General features: G+C 42.6%; 1 protein-coding gene across 1 annotated transcript; it reads left to right on the top strand.

Moving 5' to 3' along the window:
- Window positions 1-4,233: 4,233 nt before the first annotated feature.
- SLC35E3 (solute carrier family 35 member E3) lies at window positions 4,234-20,530 on the top strand. Its single transcript, XM_080811631.1, has 5 exons — window positions 4,234-4,863; window positions 5,732-5,842; window positions 10,636-10,794; window positions 13,948-14,030; window positions 18,352-20,530. Exons 1-5 carry the CDS (start codon window positions 4,462-4,464, stop codon window positions 18,536-18,538), a joined length of 942 nt encoding a protein of 313 aa, XP_080667757.1. The 5' UTR covers window positions 4,234-4,461; the 3' UTR covers window positions 18,539-20,530.
- The last annotated feature ends 1,124 nt before the right edge of the window (window positions 20,531-21,654 follow it).

The raw sequence follows: 21,654 nt of genomic DNA, 5'->3' as shown, positions 1-21,654 counted from the left end.
AGGCCATGAAGTCTGCACTTTAAAACAGTTTAGCTTTGGGGCACCTAGCTGGCTGGTTAGACAGTGGATAGAGCATGTGACTCTTGATCTTGGAGTGGTGAGTTCTAGCCCCATGTTGAGTATAGAGATCACTTAAAAAATAAATAAAAATTTAGGGCACCTGGGTGGCTCAGTGGATTAAGCCTCTGCCTTGGGCTCAGGTCATGATCTCAGGGTCCTGGGATCGAGCCCCACATCAGGCTCTCTGCTCAGCAGGGAGCCTGCTTCCCCTTCTCTCTCTGCCTGCCTCTCTGGCTACTTGTGATCTCTCTCTGTCAAATAAATAAAAATAAAATATTTTTAAAAATAAATAATAAAAATTTAAAAATAGAAAGGTTTAGCTTTAAAAGTCTACACAGATAAATATGTCAAAATATTAACTACAGAATCTATGTGAAAGGCACAGTCATGTTTATTAATATCTAAACTTTTCTGTACATTTAAGAAATCTTCAAAATAAAAGATTTGAGTGGAGTTAGTGATAGAACAACTAAATATCCATATGGAAAAGAAATGAATCGTGGCCCCCACTTTATACTATTCACAAAAATTAATTAGAAGTGGATTATAAGTCTCATTATAAAAGCTAAAACTAAAGCGTTAAAGAAAAATAAAGAATATCTTTAATGACCTGTGAGTAGGCAAAGATTTCCTATACAAGAAAAAAAAGATTTTTCCAATTGACAGAAAGCAATAAGCATAAAGGAAATATTGATTACTTCATTGAAATATAAAACTCATCAGAGACACCATTATGAAAATAAATAGGGTAGACAGAGACTGGGAGAAAATATTTGCAAAAATATATCTGACCAAAAAAACCTTCCTACTTAGAATATACAAAGAACTCTTTCAATTCAGTAATAAAGCAAAAAGTGGAAAAAAAAAAAAAAAAGATGACTCGTAAAGGAAGGGAATATGCATAATTGGAAAACCCATGAAAAAGTACTCAAATCATGGGAAATGCAAAGGAAACCACAAGGAGATATCACCACATAGCCATCAAAATGGCTAAAATAAAAAACTGACAACACCAAATTGTGGAGCAACTGTGACTGATACATTGCTGGGGAAATATAAAATGGTACACTCTTTGGGAAAAGTTTTGACTTTTTTATAATCACCTATCCTTTAACCTAGAAATTTCACTCATATATTTACTCAAGAGAAGTGAAAATAAATTCCACAGAACACTTGTGCAAATGTATTCATAGCAGCATTATTTATAATAGCCCCAAACTGGAAATGACCCAAATGGCCATCAGTAGGATGACTAAATAAGCTGCAGTATGTTTATACAAAACACTACTCAGCAATATAAAAAGGAAAGAACTGTTCTATCCAGCAAAAGAACCTAGACACCAGAAGTACATACTGTACACGATCCATTTACATGAAGTTCTAGAACAGTCAAAACCATGGCTAAGGAAAAATGAAAAAAGTGATTTCCTCTTGGGCATGGGGGGTGGGGATTTTCTAGGGAGTTTTGTGAGGTGATGGAAATATACTGTATCTTAACTGGTGTGGGTTATATAGGTGCCTCCATTTTATCAAAAATATGTACACTTTAGATTATTGCATTTGAGTGAATGTAAATTGACTTTGGAGATATCAAATGGAGGGGTGAGGAGTAGGTACACATGAAAATGGCAGCTGGTGAAACCAGGTGATGGGTATTTTAACTTTGCACGAGTTTGAAATTTTCCAAAATAAAAAGGGGAAGTGGGCCAGGAACCAGAGAAATCTGGGTTGGAATCTTACTCTCATACCTCCAGCTGCAAGGTAACAGCCATTAACCTCTATTTTCAACATTTGTAAATGAGAATAAGGATTATAATCACATCTGAGGACAAGTAAAGATTAGGACTACTGTGCTTTGTGAAGAAGTTCGAGAAAGCTGCTTAACCATTAAATCAGTCTGGAGAACGGCAGTTTCCAGAACAGTAGAAATCTGGATTAAATGGCAAATATGGGGTTAGACTCAGTAACCCTAACCCAAAAGGCATTTGAATTCCAAATTCATATTGTAACTGTTTTCAAATATTGCAAGATAAGTAAATGAATGGTGAAAAGATTATTATCCATGCTAAAATTAACAGACCAAATCTATAAGCACAAGGGGACAATTGAGTAGACTAAATGAAGACGGGGTGCCACGGCCCTTAATTGGTGAGCAGGTGAGGGTAAACATTGTAAACCACTGATTAGAGGGTTCTGTGGATCCAAACTGGAAGGGAGAATGACAGTATAAACAGTGGGAAGGGCACATGGTGTGGTAAGAATCCATAGAATTTGGTGGCATGATAGGAAGAAAAGCTTATCAGGAAGACCATGTTAGGAAAATTAGACTTTAGACCTTGCCTAATTCTCATTCTTGTATCTTGAAGATTCATTTCCTTGGGGAACCCCCTGACCACCTCCCTCTCCCCAAGTTTAGATCTAATTGTGTTATACCTTCACAGGACCATATTTTATTACTTCAAAATATTCATTATCATAGTTGATCATTGTTTACTACCAGTCTTCTCTCACTAAGTTCTAAGGGAGAGGGTCTGGTCTGGCTTTACTCCCCACTATCTTCCAGGTGCCAAATTTAGTGCCTGACACAAAACAGGGGCTCAATATTTGAATAATTCTTATATCAAAGAGGAAATTTAAATTGTCAATCAGACTACTTAGGAATTAAGGACTGGGGCCCCTGGGTACCTCAGTCGCTACGCATCTGATCCCAGGAGGATCGAGCCCCACATAGGGCTCCCTGCTCAGTGGGAAGCCCTGCTTCTCCCTCTCCCACTCCCTCTGCTTGTATTCCCTCTCACTGTGTCTTTTTGTCAAATTTAAAAAAACTTAAAAAAAAAATCTTTAAAAAAAAAAGGAATTAAGGACTGAGAATATTACACTGTCTTGAGGACTGTGAGTAAAGGTATTCTCAGGAGGGAAACTCATAGCCTAAGTCCTTTTTTAAATTATTATTATTTTTCAAATATTTTATTTATTTGAGGGAGAGAAAGAGCATGCATGTCCATCCCCAAGTGAGCACTGGAAAGAGCAGAAAGGATGGAAAGGGAAAGGGAGGTAACTCCAGAAGACTCTGGGCAGCTGAGTGCAGCACCCAGACTAGGGACTCCATCTCTTCACCCTGAGGTCATGACCTGAGCGAAACCAGGAGTTGTGCTCAACCCACTGAGCCACCCAGGTGCCCCTAAGTCCTTTTATTTTTAAATAAATTAACTGAACATTATATTCAAGAAATCAGGGAGAAAAAGAAGAAAAAAGGTAATAACCTGAATCAAAATCACTAGAAGTGATCTTTGAAAAGGCCAATAAAATAGTCAAACTATGGGACCCCTGGGTGGTGCAGTCAGTTAAGCGTCTGCCTTCAGCTCAGACTCAGGTCATGATCCCAGAGCCCCGGGATCCCATAGCCCATCTGGCTCTCTGCTTCGCAGGGAGCCTGCTTCTCCTGATGCCTGTTCCCCCTGCTTATGTGCTTGAGTGCTCTCTCTCTCTCCAAATAAAATAAAAACTTTTTAAAAAAGCTTAAAATAGTCAAATTACTGGCAAGACTAATCAAGGGACAAAAACAAAAACAAAAAACTCAAATGCGTAGTTTTTACAGTAAGTGGTAGAACAATAGATAAAAAATTAATTTTAATTATGGTAGATCACTATATACAACACTAACCAAGTATATCAGGACATTTAGGTTAACCGGACATTTTTCGAGAACAATTAAAAGCCCCAACATTGATTCAAAAAGAAGAAAATCGAAATGGTGTACTAACGATGATAAGTATGAGTTCATCATGCTCTTTTGTATATTTTGATTGTTAAGATAAAATGTTTAAAAATAAGTTTCCAAGAAGTAATGCTGTCCCTTCTTTGGCTATGACTACATTTGCTCAGCACCTGTCTCGTACATAAAACTGGCCCATAGCGTCCGCACTCCACCAGCCTGAAAGCAGCTGTCTAGCGAGTGAGTCAACTGACACACAGGAAAAGTCCAACATCAAGAGAGGAGCCGCAGACGGACCCAACCAGGGCTGGCGTTAGGCCACCAAGGAGGTAAGGGACCCAGGACTTGTTTTCATCTCAGAGCCCAACGCGCCTGCGCAGGGTAGAGACCGCCCCATCCACAGCTCGGGGGCGGAAGCTCGGGCGCCCCGAACCACGTGGTCGCGGGCGGAGCGGGGCGGGGCGCGCGGGACGTGCTGCCGCGTCGTCACCAGCTGAATGGGCGGCGGCGGAGCATGTGTGTGCCGCTGAGGCTGCTGCCCGCCCGGGACGCGAAGAGTGCATGCCTCTCCCGGGCCAGACCGTGAAGCCGGAGAGGACGTGGCGGCGGCGGAGGAGGGGAAGAGCAGCGGCAGGCAGGCTGGGCATCCCTCTCGGGGGCTGGAGGGCCCCGGCTTGGCCGGGGTTATGGCATCGCTTGCGGACCGAATGCGAGGCAACGGGCGCATCGCCGCTGGGCTCCTGCTCAACCTCCTGGTGTCCATCTGCATCGTGTTCCTCAACAAATGGATCTATGTGCACCACAGCTTCCCTAACATGAGCCTGACCTTGGTGCACTTCGTGGTCACCTGGCTGGGCTTGTACATCTGCCAGAAGCTGGACATCTTTGCCCCCAAAAGTCTCCCGCCTTCCAAACTCCTCCTCCTGGCCCTCAGCTTCTGCGGCTTCGTGGTCTTCACCAATCTCTCTCTGCAGAATAACACCATAGGCACTTATCAGCTAGCCAAGGCTATGACCACGCCGGTCATCATAGTCATCCAGACCCTCTGCTACAAGAAAACCTTCTCTACCAAAATACAGCTCACGCTGGTGAGTAGCTTCAGCTTGGCCAGGCGCACCTTTACCAGTCCATCTCCTGGACCGTCTTTCTCCCCGGGAAATTCGAATGTTTAACCTTGCGCCACACTCTTTCCCCATCGTCTTGAAATCTACCAATGAGTCATCTGTGGCCATGTGAACTTCAGGTTTATTTGGGAGAGGTGAATAAAGTCATCTTGGCACTCTGTTGGGCTCTTAGCCCAGAAGAGTGTGCTTGTGTAAGTTTTAGTAACTACTGTTTGATGGAAATCCATAAATGCTGTGATTGGTAAGAAAAGAAAGCTGTATTGCGTTACGCAATTCAGCGTTTCAGAATATCTGCAAAATCTCAAACTGAAAAATGGCCCTCCTTTGACCCAGGAGAATCAAATCTTGTATGGTAAACGTTAAAGGTTCAGCATACAATATGTCTCTGAGTATGTCTGCAGCGACATACTGCAGAGTTTTTTTGCGTCTTTAAATAAAAGGAGATGATAATTTTAGTACTTAATGATTTACAGTATTTAAATTCTTAATGCTTTTGTTATACCTTCATGCTTATGGGTTGTTTAGACACTAGTTTTGGGGGGGTCCTCTGTACTTGCAGGTTTAATGTGTTTGTTGCAAATTGCAATGCATCGACTCATTAATTTTACCCAGAATTTTAAGTAGAATTAAATATGAACATAAATAAAGAATTAACATATTTCATTTTGAAGAAATCAGTTTGTTTTTTCAAATGAAAAAAAATCCAATTATAGAAGTTCATTGTTTCCCAGTGATGTTTTTTTGATTAACCTTGTAAGACAACATGAAAGAAATACTACATTTATGTCTCATGAATTTAATCTGAATGACATTTGCCTCTTTTTCTTTACAGATTCCTATAACCTTAGGTGTAATCCTAAATTCTTATTACGATGTGAAGTTTAATTTCCTTGGAATGGTGTTTGCTGCTCTTGGTGTTTTAGTTACATCCCTTTATCAAGTGGTTGGTAATTTTTTTTTCTTTATGTGCCTTTTTAGCAGATTTCATATATTTTGAAGCTGTATCCCAAGGTTTAGAAAATACAGTATAGAGACAATAGACTGTTGGGAAGAAAGCATAATTGCATAAATTGTCTGACTCAAGGTGAAGAGAAGAAAGGAGACAGAGAAACTTGGGTGTTTGATGCTCACCAAGTACCTCCCTACCTGTTGTAAGTGTATAATATCCATGCTTCACAGTCTGAGTTTGTGGGGATGCTGTAGCATTATCTGGGAAATCTTTACAAAATAGGTAGTAAGACTTCATTCTTGAAACCGAGACTACTGGTGAAATTTGTGATTTACTCTTTAATTATAAGATTACTGTGACATGGAGCACTGGGTGTGGTGAAAAAACAATGAATACTGTTACGCTGAAAAGAAATAAAAAATTTAAAAAAAATAAGATTACTGTGAAGGAGCAAGTCCCTTTCCAAAATTTGAACAGGAAAGGAAAATTTGAGATTTATAAATATTTTCCTCAAAAAATATGCTGCTGTTACTACTTGTACATCAGCTTCCAATGATTTGTCTATATCCATATTTTCTAGCAATGGGTATTTCACTTCTGGTACTATAGTATCCCAGTGCCTTGCCTACAGCAGGCTCTCATTAAAAATTTATTGCATGGATCCACTCACTTCATTACCGTAAAATCTCAACAAGTATTTTTTGTTGTTGTTTCTTACATAGTGGGGAGAAATAACTGGGCGTAGCGTGCTGTGAAACAGTATTTTCTCTATACTGAAAACCTTGGACTGGAAATTTTGTGTGTGCCTGCATGGGGAGTCAGAACCAAATTGTGTAACTGATTTTTTTTTTCCACAAATATCTGCTGGTTATAAACTAAGGCGTTCTTGTTATGAATGTTACAGATTTAAGAATACAGCCTTAACATCTGAAATGTTAGAGTACTGATCATTTCAGAAACATTGTTGTATAGACATTGTGGGGTTGAGTACATTTTTAGGTGGAAAGGAGCTGTGTAAATAAGAGACCAGTGTCAGGAAGAGAAGGAGGGCCCACTCCGTGCTGTCATTTGGCTCCAAGATACTCTCACTACAGAGAGGAATTAGAGCAAGCTCACCCTTGTGCTTTAAGACAGGTTGCTTAGATATACTTCAGTGAGTTTAAATTTTGTTATTAGATACAGTAAGTGAACATTCCTATTCCTCTTTTTTGTTAAGCAGATTTCTTTTTGCCCAAGAGGGATTACTTATTTATTAAGTACAAGAAATTTTATTTATTGAACATCAGAATTTCTTGTATCCCTGACACATAAGTTCAACTCAGAGTATTCACTGTCCTTGCCAATATGACCATTTTCTCCACAAGCCTCAAAATTACTGTAGATTAGAATCAAAGGATTCTGTATCCCTCAGGTACATATTTGAAATGGGATTGACTAAGGAATGATTGTGGACAAACTAACAGACAGAGTTTTCTATTATTAGTAAACAGTAAAAATACTGTTAAGGACTCCCCAAAAGTTCATTTTAAAAAAGCTGTATTTTCAGGGCACCTGGGTGGCTCAGTGGGTTAAGCCGCTGCCTTCAGCCCAGGTCATGATCTCAGGGTCCTGGGATTGAGCCCCACATCGGGCTCCCAGCTCAGCGGGGAGCCTGCTTCCCCCTCTCTCTCTCTGCCTACCTCTCTGTCTGCTTGTGACCTCTCTGTCAAATAAATAAATAAAATCTTAAAAAAAAAAACAAAACTGTAGTTTCCCATTGTATCCAGGTGTAATTTCTAAGTTATTTCTTCCCTCAAAGGAGTTACAAGATGAGTGATCAGGTAATAGGTTTAGTTGTGGAAAGACGGTGGATTCCCTTAGGCATTCGTTCAGCAGACATTCCTTTTGCTTGATGTTCAGCCTTGAAGATACAAAGATGAAAAGCAACTAAAATCCAGCATGATAGAAACACATGTAGACCGCTAATCGCAGTGTAGCTCAGGGTCTGAGGAAAGTTCCGTGGAACACCCAGGAGGAAGTGGCAGTTCTACAAGGGAGTGGTGAGGTTAAGACTTCATGGAAAAGTTAGCGATTTAAATGGAAGGGCCCACAGGAATTTGCTTAGCAGAGAAGTACAGCAGAGGTCTTTCTTTGCAATGATGTGTGGACATACGGAGCATTTCTGGAGAACTTGATGGATTTGGTGAGATTCTAGTTGCCTTGTGGAAGCCTGAGGCTTAAGGGTGGGCAAGACCAGATGGCACAGTCTTGAATGTCATGCTGAGGAAGTGTGCTCCTTATCCTGCAGGCGCCAGGAAGGGGTTTAGACTGGGGGGGGGGGGGGTGCGGGGGGAGTGACTTGATCATTACCTGTGTTTCAGCGAAGTAACTGGTGACAGTGACAGATGAGCAGCTAGGAGGCTGTCTGTGGTTCAAGGGGAAGACAGGAAGGCACCAGACAGAGAGTGGGAGAGGAAAACACAGAGCCCAGAAACCTTTTGGAGAAGGAATAAGCAGTACCGGACGGAATGTAGAATGAGAAAAGGAAGGCATCTCGTGCTTGGGGGAGATGAGGTCTTTAATGATGGGAGCAACACAGGAGGAGCTAATTTGGGGAGGTAAGTACTGAGTTGGCTTTAGAACAGTCCCTGCAGATCATGTAAGTGAAGGCAGCCGGTAAGCCGTTGGAGTTTGGGGACTAGCGGTGCCCTGAGAAAGGAGGTCAGAGCTGGAGATGTCTTCAGGTGTAAGTGAGATCAGTCAGGGAGATAAAAGAAAAAGGCCAGACATCTACCTTACAAATAGTCAATGAAGGAAGACGTGAGTGAGGAAACAGTGCAGACCAGAAGTCAAGGTCTTCCAGGAGACGGTTGCCTGTTCCACAGACAGCCCCCTCAGGAAAAGGGCAGAGGGGTGTCACCTCTGGGGCTGACAGTGCCCTTTGGGGGAGCAGTTGCATTAGAGCGATGGTGGGCAGAAGCCAGGGAGCAGTGCAGTGAGAAGTGGAGGCCCTGAGAAGAGCCACCGTTCCAGGAAGTTCTCTGTCACACACACAGCTGTCCAGTGAGGCTGCTAAAGAAACCGAGGGGCGGGCATCCACATTCTGCCTCCGTTTTTGCTCCCTGTGCCCTCCCCAGGAGCAGGCCGCAGAAGAATTGATTCTTTGTCCTTCATAGTTACAGAAGACTCTCAGTGAAGGCAGGCAGAGTATGTTTCAAATTTCCTGCTCTTCTATTTTTGTCTTGGTGTATTTCTATAGCCTTCGAGTTTATAGAACAGGATACCCAAATCTACAGGAAAAAGAATTATGTAGGAGCAGTTATTCAAAAGCTTGGCTGTTCCTGCCAGATCTTATTCAAACAGTCCTGTCAGGCCTTCTTTAAAGCCTCCTTTTAGTCATATTTGTGAAACATTTTGAGGATAGATGGGATTTGAGGTTTTGAGGTGTTGGTTCTCCTGAATAATATAGGCTTTTATTTTTTTAATCTTTTTAAGAGATTTTGTTTATTTTAGAAAAAGAGAATGAACAGGGGGAGGAGCAGAGGGAGAGTGACAAGCCAGCTCTGCACTCAGTGTGGAACCCAACTTAGGCTCGATCCCACAACCCTGAGAGCATGAGCTGAGCCAAAATCAAGGGTTGGACGCTTAACTGACTGAGCCATGCAGGCACCCCTTGAATGATACAATCTTTGTTTATTTTTTTAAGATCTTATTTTATTTATTTGACAGAGAGAGTGGGCACACGCACAAGCAGGGTGAGTGTCAGGGAGAGGGAGAAGGAGAAGCAGGCTCCCCGAAGAGCAGAGAGCCCGATGTGGGCTCGATTCCAGGACCCTGAGATCATGACCTCAGCCCAAGGCAGACACTTAACCGACTGAGCCACCCAGGCGCCCCTGATAACAGTCTTTTTAAATGATTTGCAATTACCTAATTTCTTCTAGTGTACTCATGGGGGTTTACTCACAGTAAAATCATCCAGAAAGAAGAAAATTCCTTCTGCCATTGACTGGGTTTTCTAACATTAATGAAAAGGCCTCACATACTACTCTAGCCACCCACACTGGCAGCCAGGATCGCTGAGGTTCCTGTCAATCCCTAATTAGTCTGCCCTGCTTGCCCCCTACTTCTTTTGAGGGGTGGGGGAGCAGTTTTAGAAAGAAGTGAAGTCTAACACTGCATCTCTGTTCCTACTTGTTACCTAAATGTCCATTCCTGTCTCCTTTTCCCAAGACCTGATATTCAAGGGCCCCCCTGTATGAATTAATTGACTCGCCCCATTTACTAGGGTCGGCAGGGAAGAGAGGATATTTTTTCTCCTTCTTTATAACTGAAAAGAAAATAGATTGTCATACATTGAATTTGCAAAGCTCCTTTCATCCAGGGTGCTTCAAGGACATTTGTATATATTATTGATCTTTTTTTAAAAATTGATCTTTGGGGACGCCTGGGTGGCTCAGTTGGTTAAGCGGCTGCCTTCGGCTCAGGTCATGATCCCAGCGTCCTGGGATCGAGTCCTACATCGGGCTCCTTGCTCCGCAGGGAGCCTGCTTCTCCCTCTGCCACTCTGTCTGCATGTGCTCACTCTCTCTCTCTCTGACAAATAAATAAATAAAATCTAAAAAAAAAATAAAAAATAAAAAATAAATAAAAATTGATCTTTGGAGTCTTGTAGAAGAATTAGGCATTTCTGCTTCCCTTAGCCCTGCCCCATGTTCCCATCCTGGTGACTGGAGTCACATCTTTTGTTTACTAAGTGGTGGTGTTTTTTTTTTTTCCTAACCTCTCCTCTTTTGTCTCTTGATTTTCAGTGGGTAGGAGCCAAGCAGCATGAATTGCAAGTGAACTCCATGCAGCTCTTGTATTACCAAGCCCCCATGTCCTCCGCCATGTTGCTGGTCGCCGTGCCCTTCTTCGAGCCAGTGTTCGGAGAAGGAGGAATATTTGGCCCCTGGTCACTGTCCGCATTGGTAAGTTCTAATTGTTTCGCTAAGAAACAAGAGAATCATCCCTCTGCTATTAGTGTGATTTTTAGTTTTCAGAGCACGATCTCAGATCCATTCTCACATTTAGTCTTCATAATTACTCTTGAAGGGAGGCAAGCAAAGGATTATTTTTTAGATGAAGAGACTGAGTCACAGCATGTGTGTCTGTGTGTGTGTGTGTGTGTGTAATTTTACAGACACGGACTCATGTCATAAATGCTGTTCTGATCATGGATTCCTTTTCCCCATCCCTCCTCCCCGCACACATTCAGCATTCCATTTCCCTGTCTCTGCCCCTGGAGGTAAGTCTTGTTAATATTCTAGTGTGTATTCTTCCATATTTTTCTCTGTGCTATCCATACCCATGTAAACAGTACACATACACACACACACACACACGTATATACATAAATTAAATGTTTATTTCTTTGACAAAAGTGGGGTCATAACGAAAATAATTTCCTGCATCTTGCTTTTCTCTCTTTGTACCTCGTGAACATCTCTTCAGATGTTCTGTTCAGTGTCTGTATAATAGATCCGGTGTTGCAGTAGACAGCCTTATTATATATATCTTTGGGAACTGGCGCTTTTTTTTCCTTTGGAATAGAGTTCTAAGAGCAGAATGGCCAGATCAAAGGGAAGTGTACTTTGGGGGCATTTTAAGTTAGAAAGTATAATCCCCCTCCTTAGAGAAGGAATTTCTGCTTCCTACAACCTTAACCTTTGGAACACAGTACACAGAAAAGGCTTGTTTGTTGGTAGTGATCATTTCTCAAACTTGCACAGCCCTTACTCTATCCTGAGAACGACTCCAACACTTGGCAAATGTTAACTTATTTAATCCTCATAACAACTGTATTAGGTGACTACTATTATTTTTTTTTAAATTTTTTTTAAAGATTTTATTTATTTATTTGACAGACAGATCACAAGTAGGCAGAGAGGCAGACAGAGAGAGAAGGGAGGAAGCAGGCTCCCTGCTGAGCAGAGAGCCCGATGTGGGGCTCGATCCCAGGACGCTGGGATCATGACCCGAGCCGAAGGCAGCGGCTTTAACCCACTGAGCCACCCAGGTGCCCTAGGTGACTACTATTATTATCCTCATATTTAGGATAGAGGATGAGGAAACTGAGGGGCAGATTTAAGGAGCTGACTTAAGATCCCACAGCCACTAAGCAGACCAAGCATGCCGACTCCAAAACCCACGTTCTCAGGTGCTCTGCTCCGCTGCCTGTGAGCAGAATGCTGGTGGTTTCCAGTTCACATACTTTGCATATAACCTTTTTTCCACAGTAGAAATCACTTGTCCATCTCTCAGATAGTATTTCCTCTTAATTTTACCAAAGTTCTGGCCGTCTTGGTTACGTGGTCTTCACACTCTTGCAGCATAGATAGCTTAAACCGGAAGGAGGGGCTTTCTGCGATAGGCCCCCTGACAGAGTCGAAGAAGAAAAGTGGCCCCCAAAAAGTCAGAGGAACTAAGAGCATAGCAGTCTGAGTCCACTGAATGAGAAAAAGTCACCTTCGTTCCTTAATGTCCTTAGAGGGCATCGTTGCCTCAAAGTAGAGCAGACAATTATGTTTTCAGTGATGGTCCAAGTCATCAAGGAGTGTGCGTATAACATTCTGTCAACTCAATAAAATTAACAACGGTATATTTCTAGAAACAGTTTTTTAAGTTTTTAATGCTCTTAGATGAAAATATAACGGACTCACTGTGGTAAAACAAATGAGGTGTTACTGTTGTTACCTAAATAGGGCAAAAATCCAGCTCCTTTAGTCCTCCTGTGACCTCTGTGATCTAAAAGCTGATAAAAGCCTCAAGGGACAGAGGGCTCTTCAAATAGGACATATTTTCTTTAGAATTTATATTTCTTAATAATTCAAATAATAACTAATACTTTATCTAATTCTCTTATTTTAGAAGTAGAATATGACTTTATAATTTTTTAAATACAACAGTGGGAAAGGTCTGGATGGATGTGTTAGGGGCCCCCAGGAGTTCAGCCACTTTGTCCCCCATCCTCAGCCAGGCCGGTTTCTTCATGTCCCATGCACATGTCTTGTGCTTTCTTGCAGCCGTGCTTTGGCCTCTACTGTTGCATCTGCTTGGAGTCCTACCCCTTCTTTGTCTAATCTGTATGTGCATTCAAGGTCCAAACACCCACTCCCTCCCTGAGCCCTAAAGGACATCTCCTGCCTAGAGATTCATAAAAAATCTGTTGTGTGTTGGTCTCTTCATGAGGCAGCGCTCCAGACCCTTTTACCTATTTCCTGAGCTCACTGGCTTTCCTGTGGCTAAGAGGTAGCACAGTGGAGTGGGTTACACACTGGACCTCCAGAATCAGTCTGCCTGGGCTTCATCTCAGCCCTACCACGTACTACTGTGTGATCTAAGGCAAAGTGCTTTTCCTTCCTCTGCTCGTCTGTGAAAAGGAATAATGTTTTACTACCTCATGGGTGTTTGTGAGGATTAAACTAGTTAATATATGTAAAACATTGAGGACAGTTGTTGGCACGTCATAAGTGCTATGTAAGTGCCAGCTATGATTATCATGATTTTTAGTATGTCATCAAGTGGTTTCCAAGCTCTTTGAGGACAAGACCCTATTCTGTTCCTCAAAAGGTATGGTTATGGATAACCACTGAACACCCGTTGATTTAATTTAAATAAGAATAAATATGAGCAATTAATAGAAAAACATCTGGAAGGATACATACAAAGGTATTAACAGTGGTGGGTGGTTAGGATTATAAAAGTCCTTACATTCTTTTTTCTTATCTTTTATTTTCTGATTTTTCTATATGGAATATGTATTACTTTTATAATTAGAAATTATTACAAAATAATTTTTCTTCGGATGGATAAGAAAAGTGAACCTGGAAATTCACATTCAGCCAGGATGTTATTGGAGAATTTTCTATTGCACCTTGTAGACAAAATTACATTTCCAAATACTATTCGTTCTGCTATTTTACCCTCAATTCTTGCCGTCTCCCAAATGGATTCCTTTAAAACTCTTGTTCTTAGTGGTGGTTATTTAAGTTTTTAGAAATGCCTAATGAGATGGATTTTTACCCGGTGATGATAATGATCGCAACTGCTTTACATTAATGATTCTTTGGGTTTGTTTGTAGCTGATGGTGCTGCTCTCTGGAGTAATAGCTTTCATGGTGAACTTATCGATTTATTGGATCATTGGGAACACGTCACCAGTCACGTATCCTTTTCCTAACAGCTCACAAATGCATTGTCTTTTCTATTTTCCCAAACTCTGTCACATTCGTTTCCTTCTGTGAGTCTTGCATTTACTATTACGTGGCCTAAATTGAGTAGCTAGGCTGATCTTCAATCTTTTCCTGTATCTTTCCACACTAGACTCTATGGAAACTTAAAGAAAGGTGAGCCAGGGAAATGGGTTAGTTTTCTTATGCAGTAAGTGACCTTTACCCTTATCAAAATCAACATAGAACACCAAGCCTGGCCCATAGTGGAGTTAAATAAATACTTGTTGAGTGGATAACGGAATGGATGCTGGGGTTTTTAATCACTTTTCAGTCCCTGTAGTAATAAAGTACAGGTACAGCCAATCCAAAAACAAAAGATAATTTCAGACCATTGACATCTGACTTTTGAACATGGTTTTGTACTTATTTGGATATGGGTGTGCCTGTTTTTCTTAGTATTACTTCCAATCAAGAAATGAAATCAGGCCTCAAAGGTCTGAATCATTTGTAACATTTTGCTTGTCATTCTGTTTCTCTTCTCGTTTCACTCCTTCTCCACTCTTAAGCAAAGGCAAAGAAGGATTTCCCCAATTCGGAGAGGTAGTTTAGTAACATTATATCCAAGTGTGCTGATCTATTTAAATGAGTGAACACTGAGATGTCACCAAAGTAAAAAAGCAGCCTATTTTTCAACTATCAATAAATACAAACAACAGTTATAAGAATGATTTAAAAAAAAAAACCTACACTTAGTAAATATTTATTTTGCACCAGGCTCTGTTGGAAAGAAACACCTCAGATGTAGTAGACATCGAACTCTCAAAGCAGCTCTGTCAGATAAATTCTATCATTGTATTTTGCAGAGGAGGAAGCAGAGGTGCAGAGAGGTTAAGTAATATGCTTAAGATCATATAGCTGAGAAGTGTGGTGTCCAGATTTGAACCCACGCAGTCTAGTCCCTGACCTTGTGCCCCCTGCTGCCGGATCAAGGCATCCAGTGCTGTGCCCTGATTAAGAACATTCATTCATTCAACCAATATTTTTAAAAATTTTTTTATTATTATTATTTTTTTAGGATTATATTTATTTGACAGAGAGGGAGAGGCAGTGAGAGAGGGAGCACAAGCAGGGGGAGTGGGAGAGGGAGAGGCAGGTTCCTGGCTAAGCAGGGAGCCCGATACAGGGCTCGATCTCAGGACCCTGGGATCATGACCTGAGCCGAAGGTCAACAACGTTAACAACTGAGCCACCCAGGTGCCCCTCAACCAATGTTTATTGAACAACCACTATAAACCATGCGCTGACTTAATAAGTCCTTCCATGATGAATATCTACCATATGTTGGGCATGGAGATACAGGGGTGAGCAAAAGTCCTTGCTCCCCCAGGATTCCTTTCTGGTGCGGGAGACTAAACAAGAAAAAAATTCATGTATACATGTACAGTGTCAGATACTGTGAGGTGCCAAGGAGAAAAAGTAAAGCAGGGAAGAGGATTGGGGTTGGGGACCAGGTTGAAACTTCGGGGGGAAAGTCAGGAAGGCATCTACAGGGAGGGGATTTTTTGAGTGAAGACCTGGAGGAAATGAAGCCGCCCCATGCAGACCAGGATGAAGACTGTTCCTGGCAGAGGGAGCAGCGGGGAGGCCCTGACGAGCAACCAGGAGGCCTCACGGTTACAGCAGGGAGAGCGCAGCGTGGAGAAAAGTGAGGCTCTGAGTGGAACAGGGTGCTGGGCTGAGCAGAGCTCGCACCTGAGATGGGAAGCTGTTGGCACTCGGAGCAAAAAAGGGACGAGCTTTTATCTACGTTCTGACATGATCACTCTGGGCTGCGGTGTTGAGGATGGCCTGAAGCGGGTGTTTCAGCTTCAGTGCAGTTGACCTTGTGGGATGGACAGTTCTTGTTTGCAGACGCCTGTCGGGTGCACTCCAGGATGTTCAGCAGCACCCCGGCTTCTGCCTACTGGGTGCCAGTAGCGCCCCCTTTTTCCCAATTATGATGGCCGAAAAGGTGTCTAGTCCTCTTTGGTGGCAACGTCACCCCGGCTGAGGAGCACTGCACTGAAAGAATGGCACTGCCGCAGCTGAAGGACAGCCCGAAGGAGGTTTGGGGGTGGGGAACTGAGGGGAGAGCAAGTCTTGAGAGTTCAAGGTTGGCATCTCAGCTGCAGCTGTTCCAGGGACAGTCAGGTGTCCCGTGTAGAGGCTGTTTAAAGCAGGGAGGCCGATTACCAAGCAAACAAGTAGAAGAAGAGTCGCTGAGAGATTGGGTCCTGGGTCCTGTCTGTGTCGACTACTCCACAGCTGAGAGGAACGGGCAGTGGAGGAGCGACCAATAAACCCCCTGGGTGAGGAGGAGGGGGGTCAGCCATGTTGAATGCCACTGACAGGTCAAGCCCAGGAAGGCCAGGAATTGAGGAGGGGCCTTGGGAAGGTGGAGGGCGCTGCCCTTCTGACAAGAGCTTTCTGAGCATCGGGGGAAAGCCTGACTGGGGCAGTGAGGGGAACTAGAGAGGGGAATTGGAAATACCAGGTGTAGAGTGTTCCTTTTTTATTTAATTGAAAGTGTATATATATTTTTTTAATTTTTTTTTTTACCTCACTGAAGAATTTTCTTTACATGTGCCTTCCCTCTCACATAACTGTCTTCCACAGATCATGAGCTACTTAAAAAGAGGGGCGGAGGAGTAAAGAAACACTGAAGTGTTAGAACCAGTGGCTTTCAGATAGTTCACCGTGGAAAATGAAGCCTGTCCCCTAACGGTTAGAATTAGCTCCTGGGGAAGAGGCTCTGTCCCTCAGGAAATGCCATCTGGTGGGTCAGGCGAGCACAGATCCCCTGGTGACACGGCCGGTGCTCTCCTGCCCAGAAGGAACCGGTAGAAAACAGAGTGGGAGCGGAGAGGTCAGAAGGCCCAGGTGTGCACACCGGGACCGGCCCTGCAGCTGTCGCTCTCCTCTGCCATCTGTCAGCGCTGGTCACGTCTGCAGGGTCGGGGTGCCAGGAGTGTTGCTCCAAGAAGATGCCCCAAGCCCCTGGCAGGTGTTTATCATGCATAAATGCTGCTGTTGACAGCTGCGACACGTACGGTGCATATATTAGCCTAGTTAATCCCGTGAGGTAGCTTTTATCAATTTCCATTGTACAGGCAGGGAAGCTGAGGCACAGAGTGGCAGCTATTTCTTTTCTTTCTTTTTTTAGATTTTTAAGATTTTATTTGACAGTGAGCGCTAGAGCGCACAAGCCAGTGGGGGGGTGCGCAGCAAGCAGAAGGGGAGAGAGAAGCAGGCCTCCCACTGAGCAGGGAGCCAGACTCCACTCGGGGTTTGAGCCCACGACCCTGGGATCAAGACCTGAACGGAAGGCAGACGCTCAACCGACTGAGCCACCCAGGCGCCCCTGGTAGCTATTTCGAATAGCGTTACTGGAAGAATAGCCGGTTACACAGCAAACATCTGAAAACATAGTGAAGTCCTGATTTATATGGAAAAACACATGTGTAAAATATGGAAAGCCTGGTTTTTGAAGGCATGGTATGTGTTTAGTTTGTTATCTTCAGCACAGTGATCTGGAAAGCCCGATTCTGGCGGCACGTTACCGCTGGCCGCACCCCAGACTGGAACATGGAGTTGGAGTTAAATAGACCCGTCCACATCTAGACTCCAACTCTGCCACTTCCAAACTTGGTGATCTAAGTTATTTGAAATCCTTGAGCCCCAACGGTTGCAGGATGGAAAGAATGATACCGCAGTGAAGGTAAATGTTATGCCTGATGACGTGAGGGGACACGCACAGGTAGCATGGCGCCCAGCGTTTCCCTCCCAAAAAGAGTCCTGCTGGATGTGTTTACCTTGAGTCTGCTGTCTGGTGCCACGCGCATCTCCCGCGTTTGCCAGGGGAGGTTTATTAGAAAGAGCACTATAAAACATACTCATAAGTTGCTGGGCAAAATAGCTTCTCTGTACCTTGTTCTCAATTTCTTTCCAACCTTACAGCATAGCCCCTTTGCTCTGTAGAGATAGTCTAGGTAGTTGAGGCAGTCTCCAGTCACTGTTCTGAAGCCTGGGATTGACCCAGGCCGAAGTCCTTGTTTCCTATATGGGGGCAGGGGCGGGTCCGGGGAGGTGGGGGGTGCGATTCAGTCTGTGCTTCATGCAGTTCTCCAGCCACGGGAAGGCTTTGCTGTGCAGGTATGTGTGCGCACCCATGTGAATGCAACATCTAGCTTGTTTTCCCTTCTCAGTTTGTGTGTGAGTGTGTGGCTGTCACAATCTAGCTTGTTGGTTTTGTTGATCCTTAGCCAAAAACCTCAGCTATAACATGTTTGGACACTTCAAGTTCTGCATTACTTTATTTGGAGGCTATGTTTTATTTAAGGATCCATTGTCAATTAATCAGGGTCTCGGCATGTTATGCACATTATTTGGCATTCTCGCCTATACCCATTTTAAACTCAGTGAACAGGAAGGAAGTAAGAGTAAACTGGTACAGCGTCCATAATTAGGTTTTGGTGGAGAAGAGAAGGCCACCCCAGGAAGATAAAAAAATGTTAATTAAGTGTGCAAGTTACTTTCAAAGAAGAGGAAAAAATTATATCGCAAAATTCACTGAATGATGGTTTGCAAGAAGTAACACAAAATTTTACTCATAAATAGGACTTTCTCCTTTAGAATACCTCTAAGACCATGGCTCATGCTTCTTTTCCAGGACTGATTATATGAAGTCTCTCGGATGATTTGATTAAACCAAATAAAATATATGAAATTAAAGTTCTATAATAGGGACAGAGGGGTCCAGATCACCGTACTACACAAGTGTTGTGGTTTGTAAGTGTTCAGAGCCTTCTAAGGAAGGACAGCGAGGATTCCTCTACTTACTCATAGGTGGCCCCCAGTGTGAGCTCTTTTATAATTTCAGCCAAAGCGTTCAAGTCAGAATTTAAATCTAGCATTTCTATTTTAGTTTGTCGAGTGTAACTTCCTGCTTATTTCACTAACAGGAATGAAATAGCATTTGTAGAAAGCAAAGCATAGGAAAAAAGACCGTAAGACAAAATCCAAGTCTAAAAGTACCGTATTTTCAGAGAAAATGGATAGGAGAAGTTACACATTATCCAGAAAACTGCAGTTGCTATAGATATTCTCTTGTTTCTGAGCTCTCAGTGAACTCTAGAAACTGTATAGGACATTAAAAAACAAAACAGCTCCATGTTTAAATGGCCCAAAGAGGAGATGGTGGATGGAACTGATCAAGTGTCTTACCCCATTTGTTCTCTTGGCCTCTTTGAGCATTTCCTGTTGGTAACTTCTTTCTGTCACCTCCCTGCTGTCACCCTGCCTTCCACAATGGAGGCCGGCATGGAGCTTTCTCTGACACTGAAGGCTTTGTAGTGGATTCTCGTTCTAAGGTGGCTGAGGAAAATTGTCATGCCACAAGTCAGGGCAAATACTATCCAAACATTAAGCAGAAACGTGGTGAAAATATGAGGAAAGCTTTTAAAGAGAAGTACAAAAATAGTCAATATTTAACCAGTTCCATTAGTTATTAAGTGGGTAATTTTAAAAAATTAGCTTACAAGGGAAATACAGGGTTTCAACTGAAGGCAATGTAGTGCCACACATTTCCTTGCAAAATGTGTTTTCTGCCTTCCAGTTTCTTCACAGTTGAGCATTAAAAGCTGTTGTTGGTAACTTCTCACAATAAATTGACTGCAACAGTCCCTCTTGTAATAAATAACTATTTTTAAAATATTACATATACGTTTTAGGATTTTTTTTTCCTGGCCTGTTTGAAATGAAAAACCTCACTGAAAATCTGTTTTGACAGAATTTCAATGTATCGGTCAATTGCCAAGTGACTAGTATGTGTGATTTTCTGTTTTTGTTTTAAATATTCTTTGGTTCTTCTCAGTTTCTAAAAATATATTTTATTGTGCTAAGAGCTATGAAGCTATCTTTCTTACCAGATGAGCCTCAGGCATTATGTTTGTCTAAGAAATGTTCTCTGGATGTGTTTAAATTAACATATAATTATTTCCCCAAAGCTAGAAAAAAGTATTTCCGTGCAGCAAGGATTACGTGACTTCTGCATATGGACAACTGACTTGATTTGTGTTATGTGGAAATTCTTTTTAACTGTAAATACTTGGGGGATATGATCATGTTGGGGAGGGTTATAATAAATGACTGATGTCAGTAGGAAGGCAATAAAAAGGTTAGAGCAAGATCGAGTCAGGGTATGTGTATATATAAGTGAATAAAATACCTACCACTGGAACTGGAGTCTGATCAACAGTTTTTGCCCTGAAGATGATCTTCCCATTGAAAAGGAAATCCTGGAGGAATAACTGGGCCCAGCCACAGAAACCGTGCTGTGGATGAACCCTCACTGTCCTATTGTTTCAGATGTAACTGTACATGTTTTTAATTCTGTGTTAAATGGCCGAACTTCAGTTTTTACCTGTTACAAATAAAGAGAACCTGTTATTTTTAATTTCATATTGTGTGTCAGAACTTTGTAGAACCAGCGAAAGAAAGAGAGCATTTGTGTGTGTTTGCAGTGGTAATGCTGGCCTGTCCAGCTCCCAAAAATGCAGAATCTAATATAAAATTTTCATGTTACTTTAAATTTAACACAGGGGCGCCTGGCCAGCTCAGTCAGAGGAGCATGTGACTCTTGATCTTGGGATTGTGGGTTCGAGCCCAGTGTCGGGTATAGAGATTCCTTTAAAAAACAGTCATAACGTGGGGTGCCTGGGTGGCTCAGTCAGTTAAGTATTTGACTCTTGATTTCTGCTCAGGTCCTGATCTCAGGGTCCTGAGATGGAGCCCCATGCCGGGCTCCATGCTTAGAGGGGAATCAGTCCCATGCTTGGGATTCCCTCCCTCTACCCCTACCCCCAATCATGCTCTCTCTCTCTTTCTCTCTCTCTCTAAAATAAATAAATAAAATCTTAAAAAAAAAAAATAACATACCTTAAAGGAGAACTCTGTCTCTGAAATGAAACAGGCTTTCTCTTGTTTCATTTTTATTTACTTTTTATTTTTTAAAGATTTTATTTGAGAGAGCAAAAGCAATCACAGAGAGAGAGGGATCACAGAGGTAGAGGGAGAAGCAGACTCGCTGCTCAGTGGAGAGCCCAATGCGGGGCTCAATCCCAGGACCCCGAGATCATGATCTGAGCCAAAGGCAGCCCCTTAACCAACTGAGCCACCCAGGTGCCACTCTCTTGTTTCATTTTTAAAAATGCTTTTTAAACCTTGCCATTTTGTAAGTTATTAGTCTTTTTTTTTTTTTTTAATTTAAAAACAACAGCATTGGGATGCCTGGGTGGCATCCATGTTAGGAATCTAGTCTGAGCAAGAGGGAGTGTTCTGAGTGTCGTCGCAGTCAACCCCTTTGTTTTGAAACTAATGAAGGAGAACCAGAGGGATGCTAGGAGACTAGCTGGGAGACAAGGCACCGAGATGTGATAGCTTGAAGGGCTGGTGGCAGTGAGATGATAGACATGGACAGATCCAGGAGAATTTAGAAGATGGCATCAACCTGGCTGGAGATGGATTGGAAATGGAGGGCACAGGGGAGGTGAAGACAGGAATCACTGATTCCTGGGTCTG

The sequence above is a fragment of the Martes martes genome (genome assembly GCF_963455335.1).
Source record: "Martes martes genome assembly, chromosome: 8".
NCBI classification, from domain to species: Eukaryota; Metazoa; Chordata; class Mammalia; order Carnivora; family Mustelidae; genus Martes; species Martes martes.
The sequence above is the reverse complement of the archived record's forward strand: the minus strand, read 5'-3'. Positions and strand labels throughout refer to the sequence as shown.

Coding starts and splice junctions, on each gene's coding strand:
- SLC35E3 (XM_080811631.1), top strand. CDS start 4,462: ATGGCATCGCTTGCGGACCGAATGCGAGGCAACGGGCGCATCGCCGCT. Junction 4,864..5,731: donor CCAAAATACAGCTCACGCTG/GTGAGTAGCTTC, acceptor TTTTCTTTACAG/ATTCCTATAACCTTAGGTGT. Junction 14,031..18,351: donor GGGAACACGTCACCAGTCAC/GTATCCTTTTCC, acceptor CAAAAACCTCAG/CTATAACATGTTTGGACACT.